Here is a 21,280-nt window from a genome sequence, read left to right on the forward strand (position 1 = left end):
TTGGGATTGAATCCACAAGATGCTTTCCCAGGCTGTTATGCTCCCTACCATTTATTCATAATGTACAAAAAATGTAACATCTGAGTAGTGTTTTAATGGTAACAAATACTCTTTTGGTTTGGAAAGATAGTAAGAAATTTTTATCTATCCCAAAAAAGTTGTGTTCCAAGTCCCCTATTACGTCTAATCCCAATTTTCCCACTATTATAGAGAATATTGGCCTTTTGACTTGAACGTGTTGGAATTGGGTCACTTATTTGATGATGGCCAAATAAAATCATTTCAAGAGTTAAGATAGGAATTTAGTCCTTCCAGTAAAGATTTTTAAAAATTCCTGCAAATTCAACACTTTTTAGTGTTAAAGTTAGAAGAAGGTAATATACAATTTGATCTTACTGAAATAGAAAAGCAGCCTTTTCTTCATGGACTTCATGGCTTAAAAAAAGATCTCTGAATTATGTACATTGCTGTATAATATTGGTCCTTCAACCTTTGATTCTTAAAGGGTGATATGGGAAAAGGATTAGGGGTCTATTTTTTCTGAAATTATAAATGTATTCACTGGATTTATCGAACTCCAGTTCGCCTCTATAGAATATTTTCCTATTGTTCTCAACTATGTTTCAAATGTAAGGTGGACATTCGCACAATGATGCAGTTATTTTTGGATTGCAACACAATCAAAATGTACTGGTAAGGGATTCAAAAAACTATTTAAAAATTATCGGAAAGACTTTTGTTTTGCCCCCAAAGGTATACCTTTCGAATTGTACAGTGGAACTGTGTCTTGATCATGATTAAGAATGTGTATTGAATTTTTATTATTTTGTTATATTTATATATTGTTATTTATATTTTGTTTTTCTTATTTGTAATGGAACATTTGTTGAGATAATGACCCTACTTGAGTCCAATTTACATTATTAAAGATATCGTTCCAGTAAAGACTACATTACTTGATTAAAGGGTTAGTTAATCCAAAAATGAAAATTAAGTTATTTGCTCAACCTCAAACAAACCAAATTGCATTTGTGGTTCAATTCAAATATTATTAAGCTGTGAGCATCTTTTTGTCCGAAAATAAAACAAAAAGATTTTTTGATAAATATAAGAAAGTCTTTTTTCAACATTTGCTTCTAGGCAATTCAGTCAGCAAGCATATTATTTACTTTACTATGTTATGTGTTAAATTATTTCATTTAATAGATTTAGTCTCCATGGAATTAAAATGAAAGTTTTTTTTTTCTTTCTTTTATTATGTAAAGTGTAATGAAGTTTACAACTCACAGCTCAAAGGAAGGAGGAGGCAGGAACTGGCAAACGTGTTATAAACTCTAACAAATAAAATAAACCAAGACTAACGGGCGCCGGCAGCCCCTCACAGATGACTTTCATCTAAACACAAACAAAACATAAAATATTTTCAAGTGATATAGATGAGATTAGGAGGAAACAGCTGTTAGACAGATGGTTTTATTAAACAGAATGGCTCTGGGCAAGCTGTAATATAAACAAAACAATATTGGCAATTAAAGAAATAGGAGGAGCAGCTCTTTATGTCCTATTCTGTCTTCCTGTTTCAGAGGAAATTACAACAATGACAATAAATAAAGCTATTGCTTTTGTGATCTGATTGCATTTTTTCCAGATTTAGGTATTTATCGACTAACAAGTAACTTTAATAAAATATTTGTTGCGTTAAAGGAAAAATCTTAGTGACCTAGATGATATTCAGAGGTATTTCAGCCGGAAGCTGTCCACTCCAACATTCCCAAAGCTGAGGGATCTGAGAGGAACCTCCAGACAGGAAGAGCACCGGGTCTCAGAGACGGACACTACACAACTGCTGCTGAAGTCCAACCAGCTGGTGGGAGAAGTCAACGACATCATCAAAGGTGAGATGTACTCACATCGAAGCTCTTGATGTACTCGCGCTTAGCCAGAGAAGGAAGTTTGAAGCATTCTTTAAGCTGCATACTGGTTGCAAACATCCTAAAGTTAGCCTTGTTTAGGTGGACATGAAAACATGTGCTGCACGTTTTCCCCTCAACAGAATAAAGAATTAAAAATGACAGCTGTGAGAAAACCGCAGTTAGGAAAGGATCTGATCATCTCAATGTGCATAAGCTTGCATGATCAATTTCAAGTTATGTCTCTCACGTCAAATTTTTTTATTATATGTTCTATCCAATGTTAATTGTAATGTTAATGTAAATTAACTAGTTACTGTAAATAAATGACTTTTTTGATTAAAAGAAGTGAAGTAATGAATTACGTAATTTTTAGGTAACTTAATTACAGTTACTACAATTAAAGTATACACAGCTTAAGTACTGTACATAGAATCAACTATCAATCATAAAACACGACATTTATAACAACAGTCGCACGTGCTTTAGAAACAATGAATTGTTTGAATTGTCAATTGAAATGACAAAATGAATGACAGTATATGATATGCATAAAATATGGTGTCATTAAATGTAAATATTTGATGTTTTGATGCATATATTATTTCATATTACCTTAATGTTGCATATTTTTGAACGAAGCTAAAAGGCTTTTTGAGTACAGTTTAAAGAATTAAGAGTTTAATTTCAGTAGTCTATGCATTTATAAGAATTTAAAGTGGTACTGAGTCAAGTAGTTCAATTACTTATTGAGTAACTAAGTAGCTTTTCAAAGTTAATAGAAAAGTAACTTAAATACAATTTTAGTGATGTAATTAGTAGGGCCTGACAGAATCTGCAGACCTTTTTTTTATTGCTATTTTTGCAGGGAATTTTGTAAAAAAAAAAAAAAAAAAATCTGCTGATTTATGCAGAACGATTTTGAGAGTATGGTAAATAAAACATGATGAAAAAAAAATTTTTTTAAACTTTTATTTAATGTTTACAATACAAATCCAATTAGATCCACTTATTTTGTAAACAAAGCAAGTCTCTCATATAATATATCAACTGAAAGACAAATATTACTTTACAAAATGTATTGTAAGTAAATCGTATGCAAATTTTCATATTGGTCAATAATATTACTGAAATAATCTAAAAAACTGAATAAATATAAATTTACAGACATTTACACAAGTAAATAAATACTCAATCATGAGCTTAATTTTTGCGCTCAGATTTCATGTGGGCCTAGTAATCAGCGATGAAGTCCTTTTTTTAAGTAGCTTCCCCAACACAGGTTATGTCTGTCAACCTGTCTGTCTGTCTATGCATGTACATACAGCATACTGTACATGAGTACAATCCCTCACTGATCGTTTTTTAAATGTTTGTTTTCTATAGGATGCTTTCCAATAATAGTATATTTGTGGACATACATTGGATTAGTCAGTATCAAAGTAAAAACTGGAACAAATCTAACAAAAACGCTTAAAGTGACAGTGCCAAAAATGATTACACCCAAATTAAAATGAATAATAACAATTTAAAACAACATTCAATAGAATATTAATAAACAGGAAAAATCAAGAGAAACACAGTTGTTTTAAATTTAGTTTAGATTTTCGTAGTTTGTCTGTGTGTATTTTTATTTTTTGCAATAAGTTGTTTGAATTAAAATGTATTGTCCTTCAATTTCAAAGATGTAAGCTGGCCAAACTACTTCTTTTAATGGATATAAAGTAAATGTTTAATGAACCTGTTTTTAAAATGACCTAAACAGTATTGGCTACAGTATATTCAATGAGAGATGGATAAAACATGTTTATTAACAGTAGGGGGTGAAGTTGTTTATGCTGAGCATTGTATGTGTAGTTTAGTTTGAAGTATATCAGGGTTAGATAGTGATATCCAATTTGTTTAGGTCATTTTTCTCATGATATTTTATCTTAAATCAGGTTTAAGTGAACATCAGCCTGAAGAAGCACCTGTTATCCTTAAAAGCACCACCACTACTCCTGATGTGGCTGATAAGCGTTTAACCTCTGGAGCTGATCAGCTGATTCTAACAGAGTCGGACAGCTGTGAGACAGAACCACACTTTCATAAACACTCTGACATGATGCTGGAGGATGAAAATGAAGTCTCGCCCTTCAGCTCTCCTGCTCCTACAGAGACCAGACACTCAGTAGCTGCTCCAGAAGATGAAGAAAAAAACGATCACATCTGCAGTGATGATGATGAAGATAAAGACCAGGATGAGCATGTAGACTTTGAGGAAACTTTAATTCAGCCCATAACATTAAATGAGGTCACTTCAGTCACAGACAGAACCAGCCCCTGGACCAGCTTGCTGTCCGACCCAGATATGAGCTCTCTAGAGAGTCTAGAGTCTGTGCACCGTCATTCTCAGGACCACAGCATCCACACTGGAGGAGAGCAGAGAAACAGAAGTGACAATAACCCACTAACTGCAGAATCCCAAGGGACTGATTCTGATTCAGATGTTTCAGAAAGATCTCCAACTGGTCAGGAGATGTTTAGGGGAGCTGGTGCTGTTGAAACAGAACAGCAGGAACAGCAGGCTTCTCCAGATGGTCTTGATGGAGATGATGCTCTTTCTAGTATCAGTGAGGCAGAGGATTGTGAGCTGAGCAACAGTGGGCCTGAAGAAGCGATTGAAAGGCCAATATCATCTCCCTCTGCAGAGTCTGTCTCAGAAGCAGATGACAAACATGATGAGAAGACAACCAAAATGTATCCTTTGAAGCTTTGTGTGGATATTTTGGTTTTCTGTATTGTAGAAGTATTCAAATGAATTCAACAGCATATTATACACTGTAATATTGATGCCACCAATGAGCAGATGCTCTATTTTCAAAGGTGAATCTACTTGTATGAGGGTGGTATGTTAAACCGCTGCATGCATGAAGGGATAGTATGGTTGTGTTGTCCTGAACCCCTATTTGCAGTTTGGAATCTGTTGAGATTCCAAATTTCTTCCTGTCAACTCACCATCTGGAGGCGTCCATGAGGGCTTTGAGGATGGCGCCTGTTTTTCCAACAGCTGAGTCTGTGAGTAATCGAACTGTTTGTCTGTCTAATCCACCGTTCAATCCATCATACTGTAGCTATCGTGATTAGAGGGGCAACAGTACAGACTTCTCAAGATTCGGTTTGGTTTTCGGTTTTAGGGTCACTTTTTCGGTATTGTTTGTGATATGTTAGAATATGTTATAGATAGCACTGCCAAATAAAAGTAAAGGGGAAAAAATCTTAGAGCTAAATACAATACAAATGAATATAGCAAAGATAATAGTAATATAAACTGAAACAGGAAAAATATAATCAAATATAATATCTTCAATGTATAAATGAAATGTTTGCCATTTTTGAGCTACAGTAGCCTTTATAGCTATTTGGTCAAGAGTGGAGTGAGTGATTTTGTTGTCATTTGTTGTTTAAATTCTATTAAAAGCACGGAGAGCAGGGATAAAATGTTTTTCATTCAAAATGCTGTGGAGATGTAGCACAATGTGGAAGTTACAGACAACACAATTTCCTGAATGTTTAAACCCTCCTAACTGCTTGAATGCTTGTGAAGTTGGACAGATGGTCGAAACTATTGGTTATAATTGAGTTTAAGTGTCGAGAAGCAAGAATTTATTTGAGATGAGCACTTCATCAGATCGCCCGCACATCATGCTAGTTCTGTTCCTATCTGTCTGTCTGTCTGTCTGTCTGTCTGTCTGTCTATCTATCTTTGTCTGTCTGTCTGTCTGTCTATCTATGTCTATCTTTGTCTGTCTGTCTGTCTGTCATTCTAACATTCTATATGTATATATTCTATCAATATGTTCTATATATTATTCTATCTATAGTTTTATTAATCTATTCTTCCTTAGCTATTGTTCTTTCTGTGTGTTAGTAAATTGTTCAGTGTGTTGTATTCTCTTCATCCATTAGTATATCTATTCTGTCAAACGTTCAATGTATCTGTCTTTATCCATTTATTTATCTTCAACCTTTTGTCTAAATCTGTTGGACATATATACTGCATTTGTTAATTCATTATATATATATATATATATATATATATATATATATATATATATATATATATATATATATATATATATATATATATAAATTAACAAATACATGCAGCTCAACACACACACACACACATTATATATATATATATATATATATATATATATATATATATATATATATATATATATATATATATATATATATATATATATACTGTACAGATACTTTCATATGTGGTCCATAATGGCTAAACTTTATCTTGTGAACTCAGTCTTTAAAGTTCATGTACCATGATATGTGTAGTAAGTAGGGCGGGCCGGGAGTCACGAGCAAGGTTTGAGGCTGGTGGTATGAGTGTTAACGAGTGTGCTCCACCTGTCTCGAGTCTCACGGAGGAGCTCTGGAATCTTAAAAGAAGGAGTGACAACAGTGGAAAATGAGAGAGGACCAGGCCTGGACACTTTAGCTTTTTCTCAATTCTAGGAACGCAAAGAACGGACTTGTGTTCTCTTGAAGACTGGTCTTGTCAAGTTACCTCAGAACAAATTCTGGAGACTGCGAGAACACAGAACACGTCCTGTGAGAAATGAGATGCTGCATTCATCCTAGCATTCATATACCACACAAATAAAACTGATTTTAATATGAATTTCCGCAAATAAACACTGTTAATGTGTTTATGCCTTTATTAAGATTTTCATGGTAATGTTTTCCTTCACCGTAATATTTAGGAAAACTCCTGAGATAAATCAGTTATAACTCTGATTATAGAGTATGATTATATCTCTTATTAATAAATCTTTATGAAATGCTGCACTTTCCAGCTCGTTGATTTAGCCGCAATGACTTTTAGAGCAAGTTCTGTGCTCAAGTCTGCATCGATGCATCCTCGAAATCAATAGCACATCCTGCTTCTTTCACACATCCTCTGTTCTTGCAAGATTTGGAACTGAACTTTGATGATGATGATGCTACAAGAGAAAACAAGATTGCTTAAGAATATTAAGAAACAGGCTTGAAATTTTCCTCAATTCCTCTGAGACTCGAGACTGTTGTGCAAACAGGTGATGCTCATTAACATATGCGAGCGGTCTCGCTCCATTCCCATGGCTCTCGGCCATGCCCCCTTGTGACAATATGGTTCTTCATTTGTATCGTTTTGTTGTGATCATTCACAATGAATTTTTTAGGATACTGGAAATCCTGGAAATCCCTATCAAAGAAAGCCTCGCTCCAGGCCCAGCATCCCACCATCACAGAGGAGTGAAGAGACCAGAAGAATTGCTAAAATATTTGCTTCAAAGTTTACAGAAGAAAGTTAGTACAGTCTTATTTGTGTGTGCTTTTAATGTTTTTTACAGTATGTGAGTGTAAATTTCTGATTATTATTTATTTGATTTATGGCACAGTATGGTATGGACTTTTTTATGAACACTTTTGATAATGTTTTTAAAAAATGCATTAAAAATAGTTTATTTACAGCAATGAAATATTTTTGTAATAAAGAATTGTGCACGTTGTTCCACTTACAGGTGATTGTTTTTGAAAGTTTCGTACATTGTCGAGCACGTTTAATGTCTGTCAGAATGAGCTGCTCAAAGGCTTTAAGCATTTACGTAGCTGACAGATGAGAAAATTGGCCAATTTGAGCCGCTGCAGACAATAGCACACACTGACAGTGATGTAACCAAAGGATTATACAGAGACAAAAGCAGCCAACGGCCAGACAAAAGCTCTCTTTTACCCTCTCCGTCTGTTTAATGAGCTCTAATTAGAGAGATGAAGCTGATCGAGGATCTGGACCTCTTGCTGACCTCCATCCAAAACCGATGAATCGACTGACAGACTCGCAGCCATCGAAGATTTAACAGAAGGAAACCATTCATAGTTATTAATGTGGAGCTTTTACTGCCTAGATGGAACCTGCATAGGTGAATACTGGTTATGAGTAGTTTTATACTTTTAAAAAAATGTAGACAAGGCCAGGCTAGTTTATTTATATTGCACATTTCATACACAATGGTAATTCAAAGTTTGGTCATTTAAGTTGTGCTTTACATAACCAAAAATAAAAGAAACAAGTATAAAAAATAAAAACAACAAAGAATAAAAATGATTAAAAACAGATTAAAAGAAATGGATGAAAAAGAAAAGAAAGATATAGTGCGATCTGTTGGATAAAGCACAGTGCTCATTCAGTAAAGGCACAGCTAAACAGTGGTGTTTTAAGTCTTGGTTTGAATGTGCCTAATGTTGGAGCACATCTGTGTAGTAGCTGAAGGCGGATTCACCCTGCTTTGACTGAACAATTGGAATTTCTAATTTACTTGATTCTAATGATCCGAGTTACCTGTTTGTTTGATTTTTCAGTGAGCATATCTATAATGTAGATCCTAGGCCTAAGTCCTAGGCTATTTAGTGATTTATAGACAAGTAATAATACTTAAAAAAAACTGTGACTGGGAGCCAGTGTAAAGACCTGAGGACAGATGTGATGTGCTCTGATTTTCTGGTTTTGGATGAGCTGCAACTGTCTGACAGTCTTTTTGGGAAAGCCAGTGAGGAGTCCGTTACAGTAATCCACGCTGCTGGTGATAAAAGCATTAAAAAGTCCTCAATGGAAACAAAGCATCCATTTCTTGCAATTTAGGCTGCTTTAATAACTTATATAAATAGGTTTAAAGAATTATTACTAATATTCTTTATAGACATTTTCAAATGTATATATTTATAGCAGTGGGAGGATGAGGCATCTCTGCATCAAGTTACATTTTTAGACCATTTCAATGTGGCGATGTCGCTCGCCCTTGAACATTTCCTGCTTGTTACCAAACTATTTTAGAACTGTAACAAGAGGCAAATTAATCATTTCTTAATGCTAAAATGGCTGCTATAACATTATTTATCAATATGTGGAGCTTTTTGGATTCTTGAAAGCTATGGAAATTCAAAATGTAATACAGGGAATACATTAGGACTATTGTTATAGTTTACATCCTTCAAAAGGGTCTAGATTATATCAATAGAGTAGGAAGTAGAAAAGAAATTATTCAAATAACTTTTAATAAAATGTCCAAATGTGGTAGAAATAATGTAGTCATTTTTCAGAATAATATGCATATATAAATTTATAACTAATGTCTTTCTGTTTTGTAGTGTAACATATAAAAGAATATGTGACCATACTAAATTTAGTTATGTATTTAAGTTAAATATTTAAGTGTAAATTACATTTTGTTATGTACCTAAACTAATTTAACATAGCTAAAATTAAATTTAGTTATGTATTTAAATTACTTTAAAATGTTTTTTTCTGATTACGGGTAAAACCAGTTTGGCAAAGTATAAAGATTTAACAAGATAATGAATTACTATTTTTGTGCTGCGCTATGATCCTTATAAAATCTAAAAAAAAAAAAAAAATGGCATTAATCTAAATGTGACGGACCAGATTAAATAAACTATATTTTAAGTTGTCTTAAAATTGTCACATTTTTCGCTAGATAAAGAAACATTCTAGTGCAAGAAAAATATTTTTATGGTTTAGATGGATTTTATTAGCATTTTGTCTTTGATTTTTTTAATTTATTTTTTTAATGGGAACCGTTTTCATTAGTTATTTTCAAATGATCAGCGATCTAATTGGAACTTAACTGCTTAGAATTTTTCTAAATTTAACTAAACTGTCCAAAAAAATTATTAGCTATATGTTTAAGTAAAATTAATTTTTTTTGTAATATTCTCCAAATAGTTAATATAAGTGTCATTTTCAGTATTTGCTGTGATTGAAAATTAGATTTGTTCCACCAATTTTTTTTTTTTTTTGAGCTCTTGTGTTAAAATGTTGGTATTATGTTTTCTGAACATATCTAATATACAGCATAGGCCATGTGGATGAGGTGTCATCAGTATTTACAGTATAAAACAATATTTTACTCAAACACATAATTATAAATTATAAATCCAGAAAAAATGTGAAAATTTGCAAATGACCATCTCTGTTTATAGTGGTTTACCAGAAACATGTATAACTTGTTTTTATAGTCCCATGGTATCAGTACTCTTTTAGTGGGGTGTTTGGTTGATTCCTGTCTAGTGGCTGTAAAGCAGCATGTCTTTGTGGCCACTGGTCGCTGCATTTACACACATCTTGTTTGTGGCTCAATTCATTTTGGGGTGGCAGAGTCGGGAATCCAAATGTATAATGCTTTAGAGGAGGAAGAAATAATGTTGAAGAAAAATGAGGAGACTGGAAACCAGGCAGCAAAAACACTGGAGACACACCACTGAAAACATTGATTGTGGTCGATAGATGAGGGAAACCGTTCGAAAAATCAGCGTTTTGATGGTACATTTGTGCGTGTATGATGAGATTGTGGATCTTTTCAGCTTGAAGAAGGCGTCGATGGCACAATGCCTGAGCGTTCTGAAGCAATTCAACGAAGTCTGTGAGCAAAAGTCTTCCTTCGGTGAACTTCTGCCAGAGATTCTGAAGAAGTGGAAGATTAAAATCAAGTCAATCAAGTCTTTGAAATCATGATTTTAACTCTGCATTTTTGAATCGTTTATCTGACGTACCTCGGATTGACTAGCCGAGTGACGGATTTTCTCCTTCAGACGCTTCTGAATAGCTCTGAGGTTGAGTTTCTGCTGGAAAGTTTCTGCACAAGAGTCATTACATCAGTGGTAGGTTAAGTACGGTTTGGACACAGATTTTCACCAAAAGTATCGCAGTCATGGACTGAAAAATAATAAGCTTACTAATAATTCTGTGGAGTTTGCATGTTCTCCCCGTGTTCTCATGGGTTTCCTCCAGGTGCTCCGGTTTTCCTCACAGTTCAAAGACATGAATTGAACTAAATTGGCCGAATAGTGTAAATGTGTGAATGAGTGTGTATGGGTGTTTCACAGAACTGGGTTGCGGCTGGAAGGGCATTTGCTGTGTAAAGCATATTGAGATAGTTGGCCGCTCATTCACTGTGAGGGTTCCTGATAAATAAAGGGACTAAAGGAGAATGAATGAATGAATGAATGAATACTATGGCTACCATTTTCCAACATTCTTCAAAATATCTCGTGTTCAACAGAAAAACAAATTTGACCACACCAGGGTGAGTGAATGATTATAGCTACATTTTTATTTTTGTCTGAAGTATTGCTTGCTCTTCACACTGAGAACTTACCCAGCTTTCTCTGTTTTCGTTGCGCTGAAGAGACGATCTGACCAAGAATCTGGTACTTTTCAGCTAAAAGCAGCTTAGAGGTATTCAGACGTGGCTGATGTGTTAAATTCTGCTCTGCCAGCCAACAGTTGGACGCCACCAAAATCTTCTTACTCCTCTGAAGATGCTGTAACTGCAGACAAGTCCTTCAGATCAGGTAAGTTATAAAAAATAACCCTAATTAAACACATTAAAGCTTAAATTTCACATGTAATTTATTCAACCTAATTGCACCTGCTAAAAAATTTTATAAAAAAATTGTACTTTCCTGAAAATTAACATAAAATATATGAGCAATATCACACGAGTAGCAGTGTGATATGGCTGTATATCGCTCCTAGTTAGAGGCTGAGTGCCTTAGCGTCCCACCAGTGCTGATATACAACCATATCGCACTGCTACGATTGTGATATTGCGTTAATACAATAATTCGACAGCACAATCGTGTATATAAATAAGAAAATCATACACAGAGAGTCTAAAACCCCTTTTTGTTAGGAACTACAGTACTTTCTTCCGCTATTCATTCACATCTGCAGCTGACGTCAAAACAGTAGAAGCCGTTACTAATTCACCAACGTCACTTTAGAGTTAGAGTTTGAATGATTCTCTATCGCCTAATCTCTAAAGTGGTTACAAAAGAGCTGATTTTGTTCAATTTAAGATTATAAGGCAGAACATGACATGAAATGCCATCCATCTACAGAGTTATCTTCTTACAGTGTTCCAGTCTACATTATTTCTCTGTTGCAATCAGAATATTGCAATAATTAACCCCGATAAAAGCAACGCAATCAATATCAGACTGCTGTTGTGTTTGTGATAAGGAAAAAGACTAAACACGTGCGGACTTTGCTTATTTCAATCTGCCAACAAACCACACATTTGTGATATGCGAGACAATTGGAATAAATACAACACTACAACATACAAACATGAGAGATCATCTAACCTGCCAACATGTCTCTGAAAATCAGTGTTCGGGGGTGAATAACAGAGTTGAGAACTGGGATAGGATACAGCAGGTTTTGGGCGGCTGCAGCGATTAAACTGTACCAAAGTTGGCAACCCCGGGGTGTTTGCAGACTGTACCAGAGGGAGGTGGGTGAAATTATGGGAGTTTTCCAGAAGAAATAAAAACGGGATGGTCGCGGGAAATTGGTATAAAATATTATGTATAAGATATAATATAATATAATATATAAGTATAAGATATTCCCAGGGAAAACAGGAATATTGGCAGGTATGCTTACCAGTTTAATAATGATTTGATCTGATATAGTTAGAAATCAGACTGTTATAAGCTTCTAAGTGTTAGGACTTATTATGCGGTTCTCAGAAAACATCAACCGTCTTTGGTCTACTCAGTATGGCAGGTTAATGGCCGCCGACAAGTTCTCTCAGAAATTGTAAATATTTTAAAATAGACACTATTCTTGCAAATAAACTGCGTAGTTGCAATCTAAACAACTACATTCTCGACTAAAAAGCCTCAAAAGTACATTTTGTTGTCTAACAGCAGGAATATTTGTCAAACTTTAGTGTCTCTGCTTGTTGCTGGCTGTATGTGGTATAATGTATGTATATATTACAGAACAAACCATCATTATACAATAAGGCTTAGGTTAACTGGGCTGGTTAGGCTAATTAGGTAAGTTATTGCATAATGATGGTTTGTTCTGTAGACTATTAAAAAAATACAGCTTAAGGGGGCTAATCATTTTGACCTTATTTAAAAAAAAATAAATAAATCTCCTTTTATTCTACCTAAAATAAAACAAATAATATAAAAATGTATGACAAATTTATGACCAAATCAGTGTTATTTACCAAACCTTAATGACTTAACTTTATGAAGTTAAAACTTTGTATTTTGTTGTCATAAAAAGAACAAAATGACAGCATTTTTATTTCAATTAGGAAAAAAATCATAGTTTTCACAGTTTAAAAACATTTTGCCTAAATACATAAATTAGAATATTTAAGTGGTGTCTGCTATATAAGTGTACACATTTACAGATTTACACATTTGCCTGGTATTTTAACATAATAATAAAGTTTATATTTTTCCACTAATGCAATATAAATGATAAAGTATATAATAATTATTATTTTTAAATAAAATAAAATCATAATATACAGACCATGCACGTGTAACTGGCTGTGTAATTTGGAACTTCAACCATACACTGTAAAAAATACAAGGTTCCACAATTTATTAATTTTGTCCCAACACAAAACCATTAAGTTAACGTAACAAATTTAACTGTATTGAACCCCCCCCCCAAAAAAAAAACTGTAAAATAAACAATTTTATTAGTCTACATTGTAAAAAACATTCTGAGTTCCACACAATCAATTTGTGTTGGGACAACATGAAGGATTTTATTGGAACTTAAATTATTCCTTTTTTACAAATTTAAGTAGACTGAACATAAAACAATTAAGTTGTCCAAAAAAACTTAAGAACTGTGATGTTTCAGCTCAATTTAAATAGGTAATTTGAACAAATAGCAAAAAAGTCATTTTTGAGTGTACCTTTAAATTGACCCTGATGATTTCTCTCATCCTTTCCTCGTCTTCCAAGAGCTCCAGAAGCTGTGTGTTGTTCAAACTCTTCAAATAGTCCCCATTTAGCATTGAATCCCTTTTATAAGGCATTGCAGCTCGTTTATGGAGGCACTGTGTCTGGATAAGGACTTTGAGCTGCTGATCTTGTTTTTGTAACATGATCATGATCAGCTCTAAAGAGGTTAGTTGGTTAATGGGGGTTTCTGAGCGCACACCAGAGCTAACACATTAACACAAAACAACACCTTATACAACACGCAATGTAAACACAAAAACATGATCCAGGATGAACTGCAAATGTGGCCTTCAGCACCTTGGACAGCTCTAGAATAGGTAGAATACTTTTTCTGCTCTGTAATAATATTGTTTTGCTCTCTCTCTCTCTCTCTCTCTCTCTCTCTACATATATATATATATATATATATATACAGAAAATACAGTAATTTTTTGTCATTTCACATTATATTCAAAACTTAGTAAAAAGACAACCAATCTCTCTAAATTAACTGTTTGACTTTCATTTTAGGTACTTTATTATTAAAGACAAATTACTGACATTTGTGTTTTTTATACAGGGAAATTACAGTATTATTTATACAGTTTTTTCTGTTATTTTAAATTATATTCAAAAGTTCATAAAAAATTACAAACATTATCTGTAAATTAACGGCTTGACTGTTATTTTATGTACTATATAAGTAATGACAAATTACAGCAATTTGTCTGTTTTTTACAAAACAATTGACATATTATTTACAGTGTTTTTTCCTGTTTTTTAAGTACATTTAAAATTACGCAAAATTAAAGTAATAAATTGTAATTACTTGCTCTGTAAAAAAAAAAAAAATTAAAAATCGTAAAAAAAAAGGTCAAATGACTGGCAGCTACGGCTGCCAAACAAAAACCATAAAATTAATGTAAAATTTATTTGTTGAAAAAAAGTGCAAAAAATAATAAATCTACAGATAATTTCATTCAAATGTTTACAGAGAACCACTGTTATTTTACAGACTTTTCCTAGATTATTACAAACAAATCCATGGCTGTTTCTCAATTCCAAGAACGCAGAGAACGGACTTGTGTTCTTGTGGAGACCGGTCTTGCCAGGTGTCCTCGGAAGAATGAACTCAGGAGACCGCGAGGACAGAGAACGCGTTCCTGATGGTCACATGACCTTCACGCGTTTTAAATGGAAATTATTTAAACATTACAGCACTCATACAACGATTTATTGTTTTTCCCCTTTTCAAAATATATACTTTGCATAAAAACATTATAAATATACTCTGCACAATATAAATAAAACAGATTTTAATATGAATTTCAGCAAACAAACATCCTTAATGTGTTTATTCCTTTATTAAGATGTCCATGGTAATGTTTACTTTCACCGTTTCATTTAGGGAAACTCCTGAGGTAAATAATTCACTTCCAGAGCGAGTTCGGTGCTCAAGTCTGCATCGGTGCGTCCTCGATATCAAGAAAACATCCGGGAATTTCACGAGTCCTCCGTACTTGCAGTCTTCAGTATTGGAACTGAACTTAGGCAGCTGATGATGACGTTTCACGAGAACACGAGGACGCAAGACCGCTGAAGAACGCATATTGAGAAACAGCCACACACTAAGAGTGCTCACATACACCTGTTTCAGATTCCGCTGATTGCGCACACACAGTCGGAGGATCGTTATGAACTGATTACATGCACTTTAAAAGCAGCACAGACGCACGCACCAATTGCTTAGTCTTGTTATACTGCTACTGTGAACCAGGCCCGGCGCTACGGGGGGGCAAAGGGTGGCATTGCCCCCTCAGACAGAGTTTGTGCCCCCCCAGTTTTTATAAAGGATTGTTCACTCAAACTGAAAATTCTTTCTGTCATTAATTATTAACACTCCCGTCCTTCCAACCTTCAGAACACACATTTAAATATTTTAAAATATATGACATAGCAATTAAATTATGAAAATGGTGAGGTTAAAGCTAGTCCTATAGTCCAGAGATCCGGTCCCCGCGTCAGGTCTGGTGCGCCCGTAAATAGCCTTTAAAACGCGCACACGGCGATGGAGGCGCACTCAACTCACAAGGGAGAAAATGGGTGACATGATAGGAGCAGCTTAATTCATTACATGTTTTGGTTAACTAATTATTTAAACAACTCTCTTGAGCTCTAAAAGGAAAAAACACTTAAGAAATTTGCTGTTAAATTAATTTTAGCAGAGACGCAACTGCCAGTCATTTATTAGTTATTCGGGAAGATGTAGCCTAATAAAAATGTTTTAATAAAAATAAATAGTTTACTGCACAGTCCCACAGTAGGCTACACTATAAATAATATTTTAATTTATTTATTAATATTATTATTAATATTATTACAATTAAGCTAAAATTGACAAAACGCAGAACCCTTTGAATGTTTGCTTTCATTTTGCTGAAAAGTGCACTTTTACAGTTGCGTAGAGAAACATCCCATTATGCAACTGCAGTCAAGGTATAACACATAATAAATGCATTTTGCGTTTAAAGATGATCGGCCTGCGAAGTCAAGTTTGCAGTGTTATAAATGGAATAGGTATAGTGCTTAAGTGGATTTACCGCGGATCAACCGAGAAATCTCGTGCGCTGCAGGTAGGCAGAATGATCTTTTAAAAGTATGTAACTTAGGCTATACTGCTATTTGCTCATGCAAAATTAAACAACATAAAATATATTGTAGATCTGTTGTAAGAGCTAAAATACAACATATCGAGTTTGTTTTGACTTAGCTCATGGCCCTAAAATGAAAATAACCTGAAAACAAGCTATTAAAAAAGGCCTAATTAATAAAATAATTAATAAATAAAATGACGGGTAGGCCTAGAAACTATGGTACATATGGTTTATGATGGTTTACAATATCACGAAAAAAGCACATTTATAATAGCCTTAGACAAATCTTTGTTTTTCATTTAAAGTGATGAAAAAAAGTTATATAGCATATAAAAATTTAACCAATTTTCACGGTAATAACTGTGAATTTTTGTATCTTTTTTAGGTATTTTTCTGGCTACACTAATGCCTTAAAATGTAACTAAGTAATTGTTTTGAATGACATTAGATTGTCACATTTAGCTTTTCCCCAACACTGATGTTGGTTGTGAAGCGTGATGACTTGGTTAAGCTGATTTCACTATATTTATTTACCGGTTAAATGAATTGTCTGATCGTGGGTCAGCTTGCATGTGTGGGCATAATTTGACGTCTTTACCTAAAACTTTAAACATTCATAGGGCTGTTATTTGAAATAAAACGGAAATAAGGAGAATAACATATGATTTAAAGCACTCGTTTGGCACTGAAGCCATCATCCGTCTGCATTAAGCGGTATGCATTACCATCGTTAATAAAATTCGTAATAGCGAAACTGCGTATTGTTATTACTATTAAAACGTAGCCTATATTACTGCCTTAGGTCAGTAACTTAGGCAGTAATGCAAAGTAATAATAAATGCGAATAAATAGCCTAAATGAAAGAAACAAGAGACCAAAATCAGTCACCAGGTCTAGTGCCCCCCTATGGATTTAAAGTGCCCCCTCAGTTTTGACTTCCTGGCGCCGGGCCTGCTGTGAACATTATGACGTGTTTCTCTTCTTTTGCCTTGCTTTGTTTGTAAATTGTTTACGTTGTTTGCTGCCAGGACTGACCATTTGCTTGTTAATTGACCATGACTCTGGATTCACTGCATACATCTGTTTGCAGTTTGCTCCTGTGTCGACTGTTGCTTACCTGACCATCTCTGTGTAATAAACCTGCATTTGAATCTGCACTTCTTTGTCAGGGTTCCCTCCATGTTACAGTTCCATTTCATTTAAGATTTGGAACTAAATCATTTCATACAACTTAAACCTCTACATGTTTTAAAGTAATACTATTCAATAAAATGTAATGTTATAGTTGTGAGAATTTTAATCAGTTGTATCTCGTTTGATGTTTTTTCCAAACTTTTTTGATCCAAAATAAAACTGTTAAATTACGACCAAGATTATGTCTTGGCATTTTATTAAAGGCATTTAATTGTAAAAAAAAAATTTAAATAACATTGTTTTCTCTTGAACTTTTAGTGCAGTCACTTTATTGATGCTGTGCGATCATATAAATCTAGAAAAAGTCTGTAAAATAACAGTGTTTCTCTGTAAAACTCTTATTGTGTTACTTTATTAAATGGATTTGATAGTAATAATCTAGGAAAAGTCTGTAAAATAACAGTGTTTTTCTGTAAATATTTTAATGAAATTATCTGTAGATTTATTATTTTTTGCACTTTATTTAAACAAAGAAATTTTACCATAATTTTATGGTTTTTGTTTGGCAGCCGTTGCTGCTAGTCATTTGACCTTTTTTTTTTACAGTGTAGTAAACATGCTTTTTTTGCTGTGTTTGTTTGTTTTTTGGTGAATTGATTACTATTTGTATAACCACGGTTTTACAAGTGCCATGGTTAAATTATGGACCCTTTTTACATGACTGTTATGACACATTTAACAGTCATCATATTAAATCCTTGAACGTTACTTATATTTAGATTTTTTTTTCTTTTTCCTGAAAGTCTTGATAACACCATTGTGGAGTTTTTTTTATTATTATTATTTCAGTAAATAGGATTGTAAAAAAAAAAAAAAAATTAGTTGTGCTCTCCCATTCACTGCGATCTAGGTTAACGTTACCCCAAGTACGATGACTTCTGCTACTGAGAAACACGGAAATGTGAAAACGGTCCTTTAAATTTTGCATACAATAAATCAACATTTTCAAATAGCTATTGATGGTAAATATTTCACGTTTTGTCAGTTTAGTGGCTAATTCGTACAAGCTCAGTCATATAAAAATGTACGATTTTAAAAAGGAGGCGTGGCACCCAACCCCACCCCTGAACCCAGCTGTGATTGGGTGATGAGCAAATCGCATTAAATAGTATAAATTTGATCGTACAAATTCATACGAATTAGTCACTAAATCAAAAAGTTACGAATTGCAGTGAGTTTGCGTTTGATTATCACAGTATCAGGAGCAGTAATTTAAAAGAAATTGTTTGGAGTCAGCAGTTTTTATGGTGATAGTTTAAAGTACTGATTGTAACTGGTTATCAGTATGAGTTTCTTTCTTCTGTTGAAAACTAAAGAAGGTATTTTGAAAAATGTTGATATCCGAACAGCTGACGAGCACCATTAACTTGCATAGTAAGGGATACATATTATGGAAGTCAATGGTGACCATCAACTGAAAGTGAAAATTTATCATGGTTTTGCAACAAATAAAACCAAAAATCATAGTAAGTATGAATTCACTAAGGGTTAGCTATATTAACTAAAATTGTATCGTCATATTTGTTGTTAAATTGTTGTTATGCAAATAGTTATCAAAACCTTTGTTACTACACGTTTTCTATAGCCTAATAAAACCATGGTTAATTTTCATAAGGGTTGGCACAATTCACAATTAAAATAAGTATCCTCTTATGAAAGTAAAATGCCAAACATGTTTCCAAATTCCATCAGATATTTTTGGGAAATAAATGCTGTAAGAACAAGTGAGTATTTACTTTACATTTTTCACTATTTCATTTTATGATCTTTATCAAAAGAATTGTTACTATAAAGTAACTGCGTTTTTTACTACTCTACAGTTGATTATTTCAAATGGGATATTTATCACTATTAAACAATCTTTAAGGAACATTTCATTTTTAGGAAATAGGTTTATTTTACAAGTTAAAAAGGTGAGATTTACCATTTTAATTATTCAGCCAATCTCCAGGTCTGACGGAAACACTATTAGCTTAGCTTAGCATAAATATTTGAATTGCATTAGACCATTAGCATCTCATTCAAAAAATAAGTTTTGATAATTTCCCCTTTAATTAATTACAGTTAACATCAACCCTGTTATCAACTTTTAGAAATAGAAAGTGTTTCATTTACATTTACTAACAATCGCAGTGACTCACGCCACCCACTATACTCTAAAGTTGTTATAAACATACAAACATTGCACAAAAGGTGCAAACACACCAAAAGGGCTGTAAAATGGCTTATTGCCAACACAAAAAAGTGCAACAGTCTAACAACCATATATTTTAAAGTCATAATTTATTCGTTTAATGTAATATTAACTTTAATTAATGAGAATGGTGGGCAAAATGTTTACAGAACAAGACTATTCTTGGATTAATTTTAAAGACTTGGAGATCGTCCTCTATGTTTAGTTGTGGTCTGTAGTGTTATTGTACGTGAGTGCCATAATGGTGTCAAGGTTTAACAATGTGCTGTAAAATCAATCTGCTGCAACCAACACTATTGCTGTGTCATTAATCTAGCCTTATAACCCCTGATAGCTTTTTATTTGCTTGTTGTCTTTTAATGCAACTATTAAATACTATTTTTATCTTTTGTATCTTTTTGTAGGTCTTTTGTAGGTTATGAATAAAATATTATTCACCCCAGAGGGTCCCGACTTCCACTTTGGGAACCACTGATTTTGCTGACGGTTTTATTTAAAACGACTTACAAGATCATCAGAGTTTCTGTATAAATACTATGACAAGTTATTTTTAACTTAATTAAATTTAAACTGAGCATACAGAGATGAGAGAGTGTGTCCTACAGGTGGTTTGTAGGACCTCTCACCCGTATGGAGCACACTCAGTATTGCAGAATATTGGTTGGTTACTTAAGTGATTGTGTAAAAAATGCTAGGTACCACACAATTCCTTCATGTTGTCCCAACACAAATCAATTAAGTTACCTTGATAGTTTTTTGCAAATTAAAGTGGATTGAACAATTATTTCAAGAAAGTCTTCAAATGTTTCTTGAGAACGGTCAGAGACTCATTCCACTAGTATTGAACACTGAAGACCGATGACCTTGCAATGTATTTTGTGCTGCTTTCTAGATGGTACTACAAAGTGACTTTCAGTAGCTGTTGTCGGGTCAGTTGATGGGCATGATGATTGACAAACTCCATAAACATGCAAAACAGACAATATATGAACATAAAGAGATTGACATCCTCTTTAAAAAGTGCCTTGTTTTGGATTAAAGCCAGTCTTGATGTCCAGTGGCACATCCTCTATGAGCTTATGCAACATCTTATGCAATCTTCTTTCCCACCTGATAAACTCTCTCTCTCTCTCTCTCTCTCTCTCTCTCTCTCTCTCTCTCTCTCTCTCTCTCTCTCTCTCTCTCTCTCTCTCTCTCTCTCTCTCTCTCTCTCTCTCTCTCTCTCTCTCTCCCTCTCCCTCTCTCTCTCTCTTTCTCGATCTCTCCCATTCTCTGTTATACGATGATTACTTAAGAGCTTCAACAACTTAACCAATTAAGGCAAGACACTTCAGGCAAAAGCAAGCATCTAAAAAACAACAACAAAAAACATTTTTTTACTTTTTTTTCATGCAATGGTCAGTTTTGAGATTTTCGGCTGTTTAATTGGAATAATTGTATTTTTGTTATACAAATATTAAAATAATTTCTATTTTTGTTATCAAAGTCACATTTATCAAGCA

The 21,280-nt window shown here is 33.7% G+C and overlaps 2 protein-coding genes and 1 long non-coding RNA gene across 6 annotated transcripts in view; 2 read left to right on the top strand and 1 right to left on the bottom strand.

Annotated features, from left to right (window-relative positions):
- The window catches only part of c2cd3 (C2 domain containing 3 centriole elongation regulator), a 51,879-nt gene extending 36,667 nt beyond the window's left edge, over positions 1 to 15,212 (top strand). For 2 of the 4 annotated variants that reach the window (XR_015509162.1, XM_087283812.1), the window contains exons 31-34: positions 1,705 to 1,895; positions 3,851 to 4,649; positions 4,865 to 4,967; positions 7,139 to 7,477. Coding sequence is in view for 2 of the 4 variants with exons in the window: in XM_087283812.1 (XP_087139938.1) it covers positions 1,705 to 1,895; positions 3,851 to 4,649; positions 4,865 to 4,967; positions 7,139 to 7,270 (1,225 nt within the window). In the remaining 2 variants the exon portion in view is untranslated. The other 2 variants (XR_015509161.1, XM_087283811.1) reach the window with 2 other exon arrangements.
- LOC137487733 (uncharacterized) overlaps positions 1 to 21,280 on the top strand; it is a 753,637-nt gene that overhangs the window by 50,293 nt on the left and 682,064 nt on the right. The window lies entirely within an intron of this gene.
- LOC137490504 (vacuolar protein sorting-associated protein 37D-like) lies at positions 7,925 to 14,095 on the bottom strand. The gene is given in 4 exon segments (NM_001447147.1): positions 7,925 to 10,437; positions 10,527 to 10,609; positions 11,132 to 11,303; positions 13,709 to 14,095. Coding segments are annotated over 4 exon segments (888 nt in total). The 5' UTR covers positions 13,907 to 14,095; the 3' UTR covers positions 7,925 to 10,002.

The sequence above is a fragment of the Danio rerio genome, chromosome 15 (assembly GCF_052040795.2).
Source record: "Danio rerio strain M-AB ecotype USA chromosome 15, GRCz13ab, whole genome shotgun sequence".
Lineage (NCBI taxonomy): Eukaryota > Metazoa > Chordata > Actinopteri > Cypriniformes > Danionidae > Danio > Danio rerio.